At 35.2% G+C, this 19,179-nt stretch overlaps 1 protein-coding gene across 5 annotated transcripts; it reads left to right on the top strand.

Moving 5' to 3' along the window:
• Positions 1 to 653: 653 nt before the first annotated feature.
• Positions 654 to 19,164, top strand: LOC133876547 (uncharacterized). 5 transcript variants are annotated; one of them, XM_062314845.1, is made up of 3 exons: positions 654 to 840; positions 15,997 to 18,155; positions 18,309 to 19,164. In XM_062314845.1, the coding sequence occupies exons 2-3, from the start codon at positions 16,020 to 16,022 to the stop codon at positions 18,942 to 18,944; spliced, it is 2,772 nt and encodes a 923-aa protein (XP_062170829.1). In that variant the 5' UTR covers positions 654 to 840; positions 15,997 to 16,019; the 3' UTR covers positions 18,945 to 19,164. The 5 variants fall into 5 exon arrangements, with proteins under 5 accessions (XP_062170829.1, XP_062170827.1, XP_062170828.1 ...); XM_062314843.1 differs by having other exon boundaries at positions 15,974 to 18,155; XM_062314844.1 differs by lacking the exons at positions 15,997 to 18,155; positions 18,309 to 19,164 and adding exons at positions 1,768 to 3,895; positions 4,049 to 4,910 and having other exon boundaries at positions 660 to 840.
• The last annotated feature ends 15 nt before the right edge of the window (positions 19,165 to 19,179 follow it).

Here is a 19,179-nt window from a genome sequence, read left to right as displayed (position 1 = left end):
ATGCACGTCAGCATTGTGAGATATCTGTGAGATAAAAATATAGTACATAGCATTACTTGTATTAAAATTAGCCTTCTAAATCAATAACCCTTCGGATCTGGCTTGCATGCTCCACTATAAAGTTTTTCACTAAACGGTACCATTTTTCATTTTAAAAACTGAATAATAAAAAAATTATTAAAACTTAAAAATTATAAAAAAAAATTATTATTGAAAAGTAAAAAACATTTTTTTAAAAAAAAATAATATGGGGTGGCATTCCACCTTTTTTTTTTTTTTTTTTTTTTTCAGTTTTTAATATTTTTCTGCTTTTTAATAATTTTGAAGTTTTAACAAATTTTTTATTATTAAAAGGGCATGTTGTATACCATTTTCTACTACAGCATGCATGCGGTAGTTTTTACTACAGCATGCATGCGGTAGTTTTCACTACCGCATGCTTTAATATGGGGTGGTTGGCCACCCCTTTTTTTTTTTCTTTTTTTTTTTTTCTTTTTTTTAAGTTTTTAATATATTTTGCTTTTTAATAATTATTATTTTATATATATATATAATTTTTAAGTTTTGATAAATTTTTTATTATTAAGAAGGCATGCTGTTGGGGCTGATTGCATCTCACGACAAGCCCTTCTTTCTTATTTAACATCTTTCTTTCCCTTTCAAAAAAACATCTTTCTTTCACCTTCAAATGAAACAAAAAGAGATTTCTATCTTCCTCTCACGTCTCTTACTCTCTTTAAAATCAAATATCATATTCTCCTCTTAAGCAAACAACAAAGACGAAGGCATGGAGGGTCTAAGGTGAAAGGGGCATTTTTCATATAATATGCTGGATTTCATGTAAGTAAACACTTGAAAACTTTAATTTGACAAATGCATTTTACTAAGTTATATATATTATAAATGTCGGAAAATTTTCTAATTGATGCATGTATTTTTAATATTCTTCCACTAGGCAGCCCGAGTGGCAATAGTCCTCCACAAAAAAGGTTTGTAGAAAAAAAAGACATGTCGTTCATTATCTCAATTTGGAAACTCTTAAATTTTCATAAAAAAATCAATAGTTAGAAACCTAAAAATACAACGATTAATATCATAAAGAAGAAAAGAAAAGAAAAGAAAAATCTCACCCTTCCAGAGACTCTAGAACGCCCACATATACAAACAAACCGTCAAGCCAAGTCAGCCAAGAAGACACTTTTCTTTTTCTCTGAACCATCTTTCTCCAGAAAATTATCAAAACCACTCCAAATGCTCTAGAATCCTTCGGCAGTCAAGAAGTAGGAGGCCCAAGACAGCTCCTCAGTAAAGACACAACCACTAGTGAGACATACGTACACAAGAACAAAGATGAGGAAGGGAGAAAAAATCCTTTTTTTCTAACCATGGTCCTTCAATACAAGCTAACCTGCACTGCTCAAGGTTTAAGAAATGTGAAAATGGTCCAAGGGGTAAACATGTACACGAGATAAAGATGTTTATGAAAACAGGAACGAAATTTGTTCATGAAAAGCAAAATAAAAGATGTGATTTATTTTCAAGTCATAATGATTAATGATTAATGATTATTATGAAATTATGCTTCCAAAGTTTTTTAATTCTTATTGGAAGTTCCAAAGTAATGATGTTCATGAACTAATATGACTTGTAAATCATAATTTTTCTGCATGCAAATATTTCTTTTCCCAAATTTATTATATTTTTCTCCCCAATTTTATTTTATTATTATTTTTTTTAGTACTAAAAATATGGCTTCTCATGTTTTAGGAACAAGAAAGAATCTATGGCTAAGGCAGTTCTGAACTCTTCTGCAATGACCACCTCTTCACAAACATGGCTTCTCATGTTTTTCCTCCTTTTCATCACCTTCCATTTGAACTGGGTCTCATCCTTAGCAACTCAACCCCCTGACTACTACGATCATTGTTCTTCAACCGTCCCTTCATCCGCCTTAGACAAAACTCCCCTCACAGAGCTTCCTCTTCCGCGATCCCATGACGGTTACTATATCGGCGGCGAGCCAGTTCTGGAGCCAAACCCCTTTGCATACTGGTCGACTTTCTTAAACTCCATCTTACTTCGCACCTTGTCTGTCTATGGCACTGATGTTCCAGGCTTGTTCAGGCTTGAAGGGCGTCTAACATTTCCAAACGGGAATAAGTACAACGAGATGGAACATTTCTCGTATGGCCGACAGTCGTACAATTCTATGCCTCAAAGAAGGTCGGTAAGTTTTAAACTGGTGGGGTTCTGGTCAGAATCAAAGGGAAAACTGTGTATGGTTGGATCAGGTTCTGCTTACACTAAAGAAGGTACTTTGCTCAATCTTGCTGTTGTTCTTAAACTCCATAATCTCACAAATTCAAATAGTATTACTAGTTTGATTACTGGAACTTTAGAGAGCTTGAGTCCTACCGATGATCAAAACTACTTTGAGCCAATTTCTGTAATTATGCTTCCTCAAATGAAGTATAAATACACATCAGTTTTGGGAGATTTAAATAATGGAAATGATGATCTTCCACAAGGTTTATCACTTAGTGCTCTTCCAAAAAACAAATTATGCTCAGTAGCCTCAAGGGCAGTCAATCAGTTCAACTTGAGATATTCCAGAGACTGCGATTCTGCAAAGAACTGCAGTCTGTTTGATGCAGACGTCGGATTTGTTCCTCGTATCATGTCCATGTATATGATTGAGTGTTCTGAGGAGAAAGAAAGGATGCGGGTTCTCTTGGAGTTTCCTAACACTAGCTACGTTGGTTTTTACCGGAGTTTCAATCCTCAAACGACTCTGGTCGGGGAAGGATCATGGGATGAGACAAAGCATCAGCTATGCATCGTTGCTTGCCGAATTTCGGGCGTGGCGGGATCTTGGGATAATGCTCGTGTGGGTGATTGTTCAACAAAATTGAGCTTGAGGTTTCCTGCAATCTGGTCAATCAAAGATGTTAGTGACATTCTGGGGAAAATTTGGACTAACAAAACCATGCAAGAGTCTGGTTATTTCGACAGAATCATGTTTCGAAGTTCTCGGAATCGTATGACTGGAGTTCCTGACTTGAAGTATGAGTATACAAAAATTGATACTGCAATGAAGTCATGCCCCAAGTCTGAGAAGCCTGCTAGGAAAAATGGGTCTTCTATTTCTGTCATGCGATTTGATTCCGTAGTGAAAAATTCTAAAGGAAGAATCGCATGGGGTTATTCAGTTCCCATCTCTGTTGGTGACAAGTTTTATGAGTACTTAAGCTCCCAAGACTCTGAAGCGGCGCCACCAAATTTAAGCAATAGTGGACCAGTCAATATCAGCTACCATATAAGCCTTCAGTCGTACAATGGGATCTCTCCGTTTAACGTATCTTCAACATTATATGAGACCTTTGAGATTTTGGCTGAAGGGATATATGATGCTGAAACAGGGAGCTTGTGTATGGTAGGCTGCAGAAATCTTGGCTCTGACGATCAAATACCAAGAAATAATTCTTGGGATTGTGAGATTCTTGTTAAATTTCAATTCCCTTCATTAAATTCAAGGCGTGGAGGTTACATCAAGGGAAGCATTAATAGCACACGGGACAAATCTCATCCACTTTTCTTTGAACGTTTAGACTTGTCTGCAACTTACGTGGATGGATATTCCATATGGAGGATGGATGTGGAGATTGTCATGGTATTTATCTCCACCACATTGTCATGTGTTTTTGTGGTACTGCAGATCTTTCATGTGAAAAAACACCCTGATGTGCTTCCCTTCATCTCCCCTGTCATGCTATCAGTTCTCACTTTAGGCCAGTTGGGGCCTCTTGTGCTGAACTTTGAAGCCTTGTTCTTGAAAAGTTCTTGGAGTCGGCGGAGCATATCGCGTGAAAGTGCCGGATGGCTTGAAGCAAACGAGGTAATGTTAAATCGTCACTTATTTCAAAAGTTTGCTTTAATACCTTGTTTAATCTCTACTCTTGTTATGACACCATGTTAAATCACTATTTATTCAAGAAGTTTAAGCTAATAAGAAAGAGTAAATTTATTAATTTAATCAATATTCTAACAGGTAATTGTTAGAGTGACTGGAATGGTAGCTTTCTTGCTGCAATTCCGTCTTCTGCAAAAAACGTGGTCAGCAAGGTGGAGGGATGGAAATCAAAAGAGCTTGTGGTCTTCTGAGAGGAAGGTCCTCTTTGTGGCTTTACCATTATATCTAGCGGGGGCTTTAGTTCCTGTGGTGGTAAACTTGTGGAACAGTGAAAATGATCATTATGGGATGGTTTCAGCTTCCTTTACTAGTTACCAACCACGTTCTCTTTGGGGGGACTTGAAATCTTATGCTGGTTTGGTCTTGGATGGTTTTTTGTTGCCTCAAATACTGCTCAACATGTTCTGGAACTCAAAAAAGAGTAGTCTTTCTCGTTCATTCTACATGGGGAACACTTTTGTCCGATTGCTACCACATGCATATGATCTTTACAGGGCTCACAAGTATGCTCATTACTATGATGGGTCATACATATATGCGAATCCTGGTGCGGATTTTTACTCCTCTACTTGGGATGTTGTTATTCCTCTTGGGGGTTTGCTTTTTGCCTTGATCATTTACTTGCAGCAGAGGTTTGGTGGTCGCTGCATCTTTCCTTGGAGGTTTAGAGAGTTGGGAGTATATGAAAAGGTGCCTGTGTCAGTTGATCCATAATTGCCTGAGAAATATTACGCTTAAAAGGTGCCCATGTGTTATTCAGGACTGTTTGCTCGATGCTAATTATATAGAGAAAATGGCATCACTCCCTATTAATTAGTGGCTTTTTACATCGTTTTAGCATGTTGTAAGTTTGTATGTTAGCAGTATGATCTCTATGAATTATCATGCTTGTAATTTGTTCCTCTCTTAATACATGTACTAGGTGATATTTATCTGATGTTATATATCTCTATTTGGCCGGTGTTTTATTCTTCACACCCATTTTACATCCGTGCACGTGACATGTTTAAAGTCGCGTCTTAAGTCAGCAACTTCAAAAAAGAAAGGAAAATTCACTCAAAACACGTCATAACAGTCGGCGTTAAACATAGAATTACCAAGTCTTTGCTAAACAGAGTGTTGTTTTGTAATTGGGGGATAACAACTTATGTTATTAGTATGTATGTAGTTAGTGTTATATTGTTGCATTGTGTTTTCATATGTTGAATTGTGGTGCCGTTTGCTATCTGACTGTTGGTAGCTTGTTGCAGTTGCCTCTACTGTTAGCTTTATCTTTACTTGTTGCAGGTTTGTCCAGAAGTGTTGTGTATATATATATATATATATATATATATATATATATATCTGAGTGCATAACTATTAGTTTTTATATTTACCCTTTGGTCTCTATGAAGAATCAAGACACCCAGTCTCTCTACCTTGCTCCTTTTACTTGTATTTGTGATCCAATTAGGATACTTCAGCATGAAAAAACAATTAGCATAACAGGCCCCATGAATAAATAAAATGTTGAAAAAGTTGACTTTGGCAAACGAATTAGGATAATTGGGATTATTTTCTCGAACAATTGCTGATATTCCTTTTGAAACGCTATCGGCATCTCACTTAGTGGTGTATTAATTTAACCAAAGCCAATCCAAGACTCTGTTGGCATTCTTTGCTGATTGCAGTTGATTGTGTCCCGCCTACCAATCTTGAAAATCTTCAAAGGTATATATATATATAGAGTCTAACCCCTTTACGGGGATAATGGGTTTTGATATCCGCAGGTGCTGATAGCGGTTACGTACGAATAGTATATATATGCGGGCGGTTATTATATGGCTGCATTTTTACCCTTACTAGTTTGTAACATATTACATATATATCCTTTCTACCCCAAATAAAAATTCATGAACTTGAAAAAGTTCAAAGACCAAACAACTATAATAAAATTTTACGTATCTTTGACTATGAGAAGATAAATGTTTAAATGATATTAAATTTATAAACTGCCTCCTTTGAAGAGTCAAGCTGAATTTTTGGGTGCACTGTGGAGAAATAAGGTGTCCAAATATTAGGAACAACCGATTCTCAAGTAGTGCAACAAAGTTACACTAGCCCAAGGACTCACAACCAAAAGTAGAAGAAAGATCAAAACTAAATGGAAAATGTACTTCTTATTTATGAAATAATACAGTAATAGAAAAAACTTGGGTTGGACAACACTTGCACAAGATAGAAGAAAGTTTTGGTGGGATATGATGGAATGAGAGACTTGGAAGCATGCTTAGGGTATATATAAGGGTTAGGGAAGGGTTCTAGAGTATTCTTACACTTAACTTAAGAAGATAAGCATGACTGTTCATGTGACCAAGGAAGAACAACGAATTTGTACATGAAATGATAATAAAGTTCCTTGGGAAAGTATAAGATTGTATTGAAAGATGAAGTGGGTTGAATGAGGGTAGTGATGGTTAGATGACCAAGGTAGAAGATGGTAGGGTAGAAAGGTTAAGAAGGAGAGAATGACATGTGTCATCCATCATGTGCAAGTGAGTCCCTCCACATTTAAAATTACATTAATTCCTCACTACATCACTCAAAATAAGAAAATTAATAACTGTGGATTCTAGAAAATACACTTTAAAATTTAACATGCACAACCTTCTTGGCATTAAGATTCGATGCTATAGAGCAGAGGTCTTGCACCGGATCTTTTTTAATTTGCTTAGTTCTTGAGATTTGGAGGTTCGTTTATTAAAATTCTTATTTTTTATTTTCAAAAAAAAAAAATATTAACAAATAATTCAAACACAAAACATTGCTAAAAACACAATAACAATTTTCACATATTGGAAAATTTACCACATGATTGCTTATATATAGACGAGTAATGTTTGCTGCACAACAAATGTACATACTTTGTACAACAAAATTGACTCTAAAAATTTTTTTAAATATTTTTTTTAATTTTAAAAAAAATCTAATTTCCCCTCCATATCTGATTTGTCCAGATTTTTTTTTTTATTTTTTTTAATTTTCATGTTGACTTTGTTGTACAAAGTGTGTACATTTGTTATGCACCAAACATTACTCATATACAGACTTCTTGCCAAACATGATCTCTGGTCAGCTCAAAAAGATCGTAGAAGTACCAGCTCACATGCTTAACAAGATATGTATTTGCTCATCTGAAAAAAAAAAAAAAAAAAAAAAAAAAAAAAAAAAAAATGTGGTTGGGGGTATTACTGGCCAGCCCATGAGGCTGAAAATAGGATTTTCTATATTTCAAGTAAAACGAAGAAGAAGTCATTTCACTGAAATTATTTAATTACATCTAATGTTAGAGTTGGTAATTCGGGTCGGCGGGTCGGGTTCGTGTCGACCCGACTGACCCGATTACACAATCGGGTTCGACACGAACCCGACCCGATTATTAATCGGGTTGAGTTGCAGAACCTGAACACGACCCGGGTAACACGATTCACTGATTCAGCAATTTCAGGCTTTCAGCCGCTAGGTCTGGCCGTCTGGGACTCTGGGTCTTCCTTCTTCGTTGCCGACTCGCTGACGCTATTACCATCAAGGCTCAAGCACTGGGTCTTCCGTCTTCGTCGCTGTTACCATCAAGTGCTGCTGGGTCAGAGGGTCTTCCGTCAGAGGAAGAAAACTGGAAAAGGCCGAGTGGTTGGCAGTCGCGCCGGTCGGGCGTGCGGAGTGCGGTGGGCGGGCGGGCGGAGAGCGGGCCGACGGGAGTGCTACTGTGCTAGGGTTCCACCGTTTCGAACTTTCGGCCCTCTCTCTGTTTCTCACTTCTCGAATCTCACTTCTCACTTCTCACTGTTCTCAGTTCTCACTTCTCAGGAATCACCGAATCAGAAATTAGAATATCAGAGTCCAGAGATTCAGTTTTGAGTTTTGAGTTTTCTCACTTTTCTGAACTTTTTGATTTCAGGTTAGTCGGGTTAGTCGGGTTAGTCGGGTTAGCCGGGTTAGCGTGTTAGTGTTAGAGTTAGAATAGACTAGTTTTTTTTTTTTTTTAAAAAAAAACTTAACCGGGTCACATTCGTGTCATAATCGGGTTGACCCGATTATGACCCGAACCCGATTACAGTAAACCCTAACCTTATTTTCCCGTGTCGGGTTCGCGGGTCGTGTCAAAAATTGCCAACCCTATCTAATGTGTATACTAATTTTTAAATGATACATATGCGATGTAACTTTTAAAATTAAAATTTAATAATAATAATTATTATTGGGGTTTGGAAAAAGGTGGTTGTGAGTACAGGGGAAACCAGTGGCACGCTGGGATTGGGCGATTGGGCATCATCATCAGTTGATTTGCATGAGGGGAAATAATTCCCCCATCCGAGAGTTTTTTATCCTTGATTTGTATGACTACCCACCCGTGATGGGTGGGAGATCCCCTGTGACCCCAGGGGCAAGGGGCGTGCGACTCCAGACTTCACACCGGTGGTGGTGAACAAATCAACGGTCACCAATTCCCGACAGAGAAACCCAAGCAACGTCCAACCACCTCAGAGTCCCACTTGGTTACAAGCCCACGTTACCGAGCTCGACAATTGGTGTTGTGAGTATAGGAAGTTATAAGAAAGACAAATTTGTCGCATCTTCTCAACGTGGGACAATAGTGAACGCTCGAGTTTTAATTATTTCTTTTGGTCGACTACGTGGCATGACATCCAGCATCGTAAGAGGATTTTCATACATTCTATATATCAGCTATGAGAAATGATCCCTACACTCATTTTTCACAACAGCCCCACAACAAGCTGACGTGGCTGGTAATATTTTATTATTTTTTTACAAAAAGAAAAGAAAAGAAAACAAAAAAAATAATAAAATATTACCAGTCACGTCAGCTTGTTGTTACGCTGTTGTGAGAAATGAGAATAGGGATCATTTCTCATCAGCTATAGCTCAAATATAGTATTACACACACACACACACACACACACACACACACACACATATATATATATATAGGGGAGTGATCCTTACACTCACACTATACAACAATGACACAACACCAAGGCACAATGGAGTGGGGTCCATGTGTGGGCCCCACTCCGTTGTGCCTTAGTGTTGTGTCATTGTTGTGTAGTGTGAGTGTTTTAATCATTTCTCATATATATATAGCATTATCAAGATGTTTTATGTTTATAATTATAATTAATAAGATCTTTGTGGACAATTTAAAAAAGAAAGGAAAAGGAAAAAGGGTTTATCATGAAACACAGTCACATGTATCATTTTCGCATAATTTGGGTTATAGGAATTTCGTTAATTCAATATTTAAAAGTATCATTTGTCTTTTAAATATATAAGAAATACATGTTTTTATTTATTTGTTAATACTATTAAAAAAATATGTGACTTAAAAGGAACGAGGGGTTTCATGGAAGGGCATGGTCGAAGTGCAGTGGTGTCTTATGCCCACTCATTTTTTTTACTAGCTCACGGCTGGGCACTGCTGCGTCCTCTCCTTCGGCCACCCACAACGTACGGTATGCCTCTCTCTCTCTCTCTCTCTCTCTCTCTCTCTCTCTCTATTCGGCCAGCTTCCTCCCCTGTTGGTTTTGCTTCCGCCACCATTACCACCAACACTCCTCCACATTCTTGCCACCATAGTATTTCCATCTAGCTAGTTAAAAAGTTTAAATTGCTATTTTAGGTGTATTTGCATTTTAATTATATTTATGTTTTTGAATAATGTATTGTTGTGCATGCATATAGTATGTAAAATGCATGCATGCATGTTGCAGAAATTTCACATGTTAATTGACCAAAAATATTGCTTGTGTTAGATTGTTATTTTATATGCATGTATATTTGTATATATGTGCAATATAGATGAGGACTATCTAGATGTTAATGGAAAATTATCAAGAGCAAAAAAAAAATCTTGAGCAAGCTTAGAGTTTGTTGTTTAGGGTTTGTGGTTTGAAAAACATTTTTTAGTGTTTAACTCGAATGAAAAACCGCCAAATATTTATTATATTTTTATATAATCAAAGGAGTTACGAGAAACAAAAGACGGCGAAGAGAAGTTACGGAAGGAGAGAGAGTGTGTGTGATAATAAAATGCCTTAATTCGGGAGTGGGATTGAAATCCAGTGTAATTGCATGGTCATATTGCATGCATTTTGGACATGCAATTGTAAGAGAACATGCCAATTATTAGTTCATTTGTAATTGTTTAATATTTGATAATAAATTCATACAAATTATTAATTAATTAATTATTTTTAAGAATTTTTATTTGAGGCAATTAGATGAATTAATTCAAATCTTAAACAATCTAATCTATAGTATATATGTTTATTTGATAGTATGTATAGACAATGACAGAGGAAAGGGCCATGCCCCCCGCCCCCCTCCCCCCCCAAAAAAAAAAAAAAAATTATAAGGTTGCCCAAATTTTATATATATATATATACAAATGAAAAATAAAGAAAGAATAGAATAGACTAATTTGTGGAGAAGTTTTGTTTGGATTTGGGCAACCTGTAGTTGCTGCTATGGAATATTTGGGATAGACTGCCATACGTAATTTATACTAAAGAAGATAATGGCTGAAATTAATTTCTTAAAAAAGTCTAAAATAATAATAATAATAATAATAATAATTTTAAACCGTATGCCCTTCTCAACAAATTATGCTAGCCCTACTAATAAATTTTTTTGGCTATATTCACTAAATATTTTTGGCCTTACCCAATTTCAGCTAAGAATTTTTTTTGGCCCCTTCCCTTTTATCATATCTGCAACTGGTTTCATCTTATTTGGAACGATAGTTTTATTGTCAAAACTTTTTCCTTTAATATTTTATGGGTAGCAACAAACGTGTTTAAGAATGGTAACAATGGAATGAGCTTTACAAAATTATAAAGGTTTTGTTCAAACTAGATGAAATGGGTACTTCAGTAAAGCAGTGTATTGAAAAAAGAAAGGTGTGGACTTGATGAGTCACATGCCTAGCAAAGCTCGATTTTCTAAGGATGCATGACAAAAATATGTAAAATGAGGATTCATTTCAATATAGCCAGATGACATTAGAAAAGTCTAAAAGATATATGTTTCATTTATTTTGTGTTGTGTTTAACAGAATGTGTGTAACGACTTAAGGAAGAGCGCTAGGTACATCTGCGCTACACCCCAAAAGGATTAGTCAATTTAGAGTTCCCTTATAATTCCTTATAAAGCCAATTTCACCTAATAACTAGGCGATGTAGGACGTAGTATTCATGACTATCTTTATAAACCACCTACTCTATGTTGGCTACTTATCTTCCCAAGATGGAACCGGGGTGTTATAAACTCCTCCTCTTAAACTCTTGACGTCATCTCCAAGGTCACGTCATGCAGTACTCCAATACCACATGGCCTGCCATTACTAGGTAGCTCGGATACTATTTGTAACGACCCAAGGAAAAACGCTAGCCACATTTGCGCTATCACCCCAAAATGACTAGTCAATTTGGAGTTCCCTTAAAATTCATTATAAAACCCAATTTTACCTAATAATTAGGCGATGTGGGACTTAGTACTAATGACTATCTTTATAGACCACTCACTCTATGTACGCTACTTATTTTCCCAATATGGGATCGAAGTGTTACAATGTGTTTTGTGTAGAATAGAGTGTGTTTTGTATAACAGTTAGTGGGCTACTGTACGAGTTAGAGTATGGGTGTACAAGCGGTTATAACTGGCGGTTATTGGCTAAAACCGCTAACCGCTTAGCGGTCATTTTATTTTACCAACCGCAACCGCTAACCGCCTAGGCAGAGGCGGTTATTTTTATAACCGCCGGTTAGCGGTTATTTTTATAACCGCCGGTTAGCGGTTATAACCGGCGGTTTAAACCCGCTTTTTAATTCCGGTTTTGGGCCGGGTTTAGATCGATTTTGGGCTATGTTTACACCAGTTTTGGGCTAGGTTTACACCGGTTTTGGGCCGGTTTTTGTACATATTTTAATTTTTTCAAGAAAAATATTTAATACTTTTTGGACTTTTTGTCCTTTGGTACAAAATTAACAAATCTAAATACAAAATTACAAATCCAAAACACAAACATAACCAAATCCAAATCTAATTTTTCAAATCCAAATAACCAAATTCAAAACCAAACAAATCCAAATAACCAAATACTCAAAGACATTACAAATCCAAAACAACCAAATTCAAAACCAAAAAATTACAAAATTTTGGTTTTTTATTTTTATTTTATTTTAATATATATATATATATATATATATATATATATATATATATATATATATATATATATATATATAAGCGATTAGCGGTTATTTATAACCGTTTTTAAAACCCTATAACCGCTAACCGCCTCCGCCTAGGCGGTTAGCGGTTATTTATAACCACTTTTAAAAGCGGTTAGCGGTTATAACCGCTCCGTTTGAACACCCCTAAGTTAGAGTGGGCTGTTATAACAAAAAGAGCAAGAAAATGTTATCTTCAAAAGCCATATCATCCAGGTAAATCTTTACGATAATGCCGTGAAGCATACAATTTATCCAACTAAAACTTCTCGATTTTTTATTTTTTATTTTTCATTTTCTGAATCTTTGAACAACAGTTTTCTTTACTCTTTTTTATTTTTTATTTATTTTTTCCAAAAAAACTCGTTTCAATTTTTCTTATTGATTTTTAATTTGAAGGGAATAATAAAAATATCAAAATTGGGTTATGTTTAATTTACTTAAAATTTGCCTTCATAAATATATATATATTCTTTAACTCATACTTAAATAAATAAATTATTTGGCCCCCTCCCATTAAAATGTCTTGCTCCGTCCCTATGTAAAGATATACATTACACACATATATACATAACCCACTCATATAGACACATACACAAATAACTATATCAAGACTTACAATTTTAATATTTTTTTTTTTGTAAGTACAATTACAATAATTGAAGTATATCTATAACATTATGAAGAGAATATCTTTTTGTCCTTTTAAATACTTCAAATGTTTTCGTTACAAAATTAAAAATAATGCTAAAAAATTAATAAAAGTGAAATTATACAAACTTATACAAGTCGAAACAATTTTTTACAAGTTCTGTTCATCAAATAAACAGGCCTAAAAATTTGTTCAAACTCTATTCAATTAATATATGAACTAATCTCGAATCAATCTAATCCGAAACGAGCCAGAGCTTGTTTGCAAGACAGGCTGGAATCTGACACTAATCTGTTGGAATCCGGCAACCGAATTCCGGCCAATTTGGCCGGAATTCGATAAAAATGATCGGATTCTTGCAAAATTGGCCGAAATCAGACACAAATAAGCGGATTTCGCCGAAGGTTGCCGGAAGAAAGCCAATTTGCTGGAATCTAGTGAAAGTGGCCGGAAAATTACAAACGTGTCTCTTTCTCTGTAGAGTGTGTGTGGATGCATGTACACGCCACCATTTTGTTTGAAACATCATTTATTTTCTAAATAAATGGATATTTGATTTCGAGGATTCTTATTATAAAAAAAAAAAAAAAAAAAAACAAGTTCTTCTGGTTTGAAGAACAGGAACTGTGTCTAAATTTAGTAAAAAGAATAAATTAATTTATAGTAATAGGTATGAGAATTAGGCTTCCAGTTCCAGTTCTCGATTTTTATTAGGCACGTAATTAATGTAGTTGTTTTTGCTGAAATAAGTTGTACACATCAATGAGTTTGAATATACAACTAACTTATTCTTTATCCTATCATTTTTGTTAAGAGTTCTTGGACAGATGATGGGAATGTTTTTTAATATATTCTGGCGGCATTTTTTGTTTATTCTTTTCAAAAAAAAAATGTTTTGATGCGACGTAAAAATAAGAAAAAATAAAACAATAATATGTTTTAAAAAAAGGTTTTTGAAGTGAATTTTGTTTTAAATAATAATAAGAAACGATTGATGGAATTTGTATGAAAATGTGAAAAATGTTTGTTTTGTAGAAAAAAAATTGAAGAGGAATGCAAAATGTGTGCCAAACGCACCCATTAATATTTTTTGATTAGTGCCTAAAAATACAATTTTTAATATGAACGTTTTGCTACCGGTATTTGAGGAAAAATAGTAAAATACTATGCTTCTTAAAAAATTTATCTCAAATTTGTTTCTCAAATTATGTGTCACAATCCTACAATGTAGTGACATATTTTTTTAAAAAATGAATTACATAAGATTGTGACAAATTTAAAAAGTGTAGCATTTTTCATATATGAGATTAAGATGCGCCACTTGATTTGAAGTGGTTGCCTATAAGAGTGTACAAGCGGCGTGGTTATTAACCGCTAATAATCGATAACTGTTAATAACTGCCAACAACTGTTAACTGAAAAATTATTTATAAAATACAAATCCATTTTACTAATATATATATATGTCGGAATTAAATTTTCTAATTGATGCATGTATTTTTAATACTCTTCCGATAGGCGGCCGAGTGGAATAAGTCCCCCACTAAAAAGGTTTGTAGAAAAAAAAAATATATTAAATAAGGCTTATGCAACTATTTTGACAAAAGACATGTCGTTCATTATCTCTACTTGAAGACTCTTAAATTTCAATAAAAAAACCAATAGTTAGAGACCCAAAAACACAACGATTAATATCATAAAAAAGAAAAAGAAAAAGAAAAAGAAAAAGAAAAGAAAAATCTCATCCTTTCAGAGACTCTAGAATGCCTGTATATATATTCAAACAAACCGTCATACCAAGAAGACATTTTCCTCTTCTTTTTTTATTTTTATTTTTATTTTTATTTTTTTATGATAGGGGCTGGGGGAGGTATGTTGAGAGTTCGACCTGGCTGTTTTTATTTTTTATTTTTTTTATTTTTCAGTAAGTAGATAATGTCTCTTACCTTGAAGGCAGCACCGCACCAAGAGATTGGCTGTGGAACATTATTTTTTATTTTTATTTTTTTTTTCATCACTTATATCAGGTTATCATTTTTTGTCAACAAAAACTAAGTACTATTAAAAAAAAAAAAAAACAAACACAAAAACTTAAGTAGATCAATTGTGTTGTGCGTCTCAATCTAAGATAAGTCCGAAGAAATTCTCAACCATCAAAAGAAAATACTAAAAAAATCATGTTTTTGTTGAATAAAAAAATTGTAAAATAGTATTATGTTTTTTTTTTTTTATTATTTAACTTTGCTTGTGTAGGTTGAGAGAATTAGATAATCTTGTTATTAAGTGAAGCTGAAAAAATATTTGACAAACCAGGTTCTATTCTTCTTTTATATCATAGATAATATTTCTTTTATTTACAAATACAAAATATTTTTTGGAGTTATAAATGTTTGCTAGAAATATGCATTTGAATATGTAAAAAAAATTTAGAAAAGATAAGAATAAACAAATTAATTGAAACTAAAAATAAATTATATAGATTTGATATTAGCAGTAAAACATTGAATTTCAAAAGTGAGAAAAATAATTTTTAAATAAAAATATAATATAAAAACTAAAATAAAATGTATTTATATTTACTTAATATTTAAATATAAAAAACATTTCATTCAAAATTATCGTCTTTAAGCCCTCAAAATATATAGAGCCAACCTTGGACTCAATGATTTTATGTTTATAAAATATGTATGCGCATTGTGTTTTCCCATGGCACCATTATGATGATGTTATGATTGGTACCGGATATGTTATGAGTCAATTATATGATGTTTATGATGAATTGATAGCATGACAACCACACTTTACTGAATTTTTCCAATTTTTTTTTTCTCCCCATTTGTTTTTTTTTTGTTTCTTTCCTTGATATTACTAATCAAAGTATAGAAGGCCAGAGTAATCAGTAGTCAAGATGAGCCACGACAAGAAATTAAAAAGTGCTTGATGGCATATTAAGTAATTAATGGAATGTTTATTTCTCTGGATTTAATTAAAGACAATTTTATAAATTTTATACTATGTATTTGAAAATATTACAGAATCCTATTTGAAATTGGGGTGTGACAGGTGCCCCTTGGTCTTGTTCACAGGTCTTAGGAACTTGAAAGAAGCTATGGCTAAGGCAGTTCTGAACTCTTCTGCAATGACCACCTCTTCACAAACATGGCTTCTCATGTTTTCCCTCATTTTCATCACCTTCCATTTGAACTGGGTCTCATCCTTAGCAACTCTACACCCTAATTACTACGATAAATGTTCTTCAACCGTCCCTTCATCAACCCCAGACAAAGGTCCCCTCACAAGCTTTCCTCTTCCGCGATCCCATGACGGTTACTATATCGGCGGCAAGCCACTTCTGGAACCAAACCCCTTTGCATACTCGTCGACTTTCCTAAACTCCATCGTACTTCGCACCTTGTCTGTCTATGGCACTGATGTTCCAGGCTTGTTCAGGCTTGAAGGGCGTCTAACATTTCCAAACGGGAACAAGTACAACGAGATGGAAGATTACTCGTATGGCCGACAGTCGTACTATTCTACTGTCATGTATGCTAGGCCGCAAAGAAGTTCGGTAAGTTTTAAACTGGAGGGGTTCTGGTCAGAATCAAAGGGAAAACTTTGTATGGTTGGATCAGGTTCTGCTTACACTAAAGAAGGTACTTCGCTTAATCTTGCTGTTGTTCTTAAACTCCATAATCTCACAAATTCAAATAATATTACTAGTTTGATTACTGGAACTTTAGAGAGCTTTACTTCTACCGATGATCCAAACTACTTTGAGCCAATTTCTGTAATTATGCTTCCTCAATTGAAGTATAAATACACATCATTTTTGGGAGATTTTAATAATGGAAATGATGATCTTCCACGTGGTTTATCACTTAGTTCTCTTCCAAAAAACAAATTATGCTCAAGGGCAGTCAATCAGTTCAACTTGAGATATTCCAGAGACTGCGATTCTGCAAAGAACTGCAGTCTGTTTGATGCAGACATCGGATTTGTTCCTCGTATCATGTCCATGTATATGATTGGGTGTTCTGAGGAGAATGAAAAGATGCGGGTTCTCTTGGAGTTTCCTAACACTAGCTACGTTGGTTTTTACCGGAGTTTCAATCCTCAAACGACTCTGGTCGGGGAAGGATCATGGGATGAGACAAAGCATCAGCTCTGCATCGTTGCTTACCGAATTTCGGACGTGGCCGTATCTTGGGATAATGCTCGTGTGGGTGATTGTTCAACGAAATTGAGCTTGAGATTTCCTGCAATCTGGTCAATCAAAGATGTTAGTGACATTGTGGGGAAAATTTGGACTAACAAAACCATGCAAGAGTCTGGTTATTTCGACAGAATCATGTTTCGAAGTTCTTGGAATCGTATGGTTGGAGTTCCTGACTTGAAGTATGAGTATACAAAAATTGATACTGCAATAAAGTTATGCCCAAAGTCTGAGAAGCCTGCTAGGAAAAATGGGGAAAGATACCCAAATGGGTCTTCTATTTCCGTCATGCAATTTGATTCCTCAGTGAAAAATTCTAAAGGAAGAATCGCATGGGGTTATTCTGTTCCCATCTCTGTTGATGCTATGCTTTATAAGTACTCGAGCTCCCAAGACTCTGAAGCAACGCCACCAAAATTCAAAAATAGTGGAACAGTCAATATCAGCTACTATATAACCCTTCAACCGTCCAATGGGATCTCTCCGTTTAACGCATCTTCAACATCATATGAGACCTTTGAGATTTTGGCTGAAGGGATATATGATGCTGAAACAGGGAGCTTGTGTATGGTAGGCTGCAGAAATCTTGGCTCTGACGATCAAATGCCAAGAAATAATTCTTGGGATTGTGAGATTCTTGTTAAATTTCAATTCCCTTCATTAAATTCAAGGCGTGGAGGTTACATCAAGGGAAGCATTAATAGCACACGGGACAAATCTCATCCACTTTTCTTTGAACGTTTAGACTTGTCTGCAACTTACGAGGATGGATATTCCATATGGAGGATGGATGTGGAGATTGTCATGGTACTTATCTCCACCACATTGTCATGTGTTTTTGTGGTACTGCAGATCTTTCATGTGAAAAAACACCCTGATGTGCTTCCCTTCATCTCCCTTGTCATGCTATCAGTTCTCACTTTAGGCCAGTTGGTGCCTCTTGTGCTGAACTTTGAAGCCTTGTTCTTGAGAAGTTCTTGGAGTCGGGCGAGCATATTGCGTGAAAGTGCTGGATGGCTTGAAGCAAACGAGGTAATGTTAAATCGTCACTTATTTCAAAAGTTTGCTTTAATACCATGTTTAATCTATACTCTTGTTATGATACTATGTTAAATTACTACTTATTCAAAAAGCTTAAGTTGACAAGAAAGAGTAAATTTATTCATTTAATCAATATTATAACAGGTAATTGTTAGAGTGACTGGAATGGTAGCTTTCTTGCTGCAATTCCTCCTTCTGCAAAAAACGTGGTCAGCAAGATGGAGAGATGGAAATCAAAAGAGCTTGTGGTCTTCTGAGAGGAAGGTTCTCTTTGTGGCTTTACCATTATATCTAGCGGGGGCTTTAGTTCCTGTGGTGGTAAACTTGTGGAACAGCGAAAATGATGATTATGGGATGGTTTCGGCTTCCTTTACTAGTTACCAACCACGTTCTCTTTGGGGGGACTTGAAATCTTATGCTGGTTTGGTTTTGGATGGTTTTTTGTTGCCTCAAATACTGCTCAACATGTTCTGGAACTCAAAAAAGAGTAGTCTTTCTCGTTCATTCTACATGGGGAACACTTTTGTCCGATTGCTACCACATGCATATGATCTTTATAGGGCTCACAGGTATGCTCACCACTATGATGGGTCATACATATATGCGAATCCTGGTGCAGATTTTTACTCCTCTACTTGGGATGTTGTTATTCCTCTTGGGGGTTTGCTTTTTGCCTTGATCATTTACTTGCAGCAGAGGTTTGGTGGTCGCTGCATCTTTTCTCGGAGGTTTAGAGAGTTGGGAGTATATGAAAAGGTGCCTGTGTCAGTTAATCCATAATTGCCTGATAAATATTACACTTAAAAGGTGCCCATATGTTATTTAAGACTGTTTGCTCGATGCTGATTATATAGAGAAAATGGCGTCACTCCCTATTAGTGGCTTTTTACATCGTTTTTAGAATGTTGTAAGTTTGTATGATATCAGTATGATCTCTATGAATTATCATGCTTGTAATTTGTCCCTCTCTTAATACATGTACTAGTTGATATTTAACTGATGTTATTTATCTCTA

The sequence above is a fragment of the Alnus glutinosa genome, chromosome 8 (assembly GCF_958979055.1).
Source record: "Alnus glutinosa chromosome 8, dhAlnGlut1.1, whole genome shotgun sequence".
Taxonomy (NCBI): Eukaryota; Viridiplantae; Streptophyta; class Magnoliopsida; order Fagales; family Betulaceae; genus Alnus; species Alnus glutinosa.
This window is presented reverse-complemented; position numbering and strand designations above follow the sequence as displayed.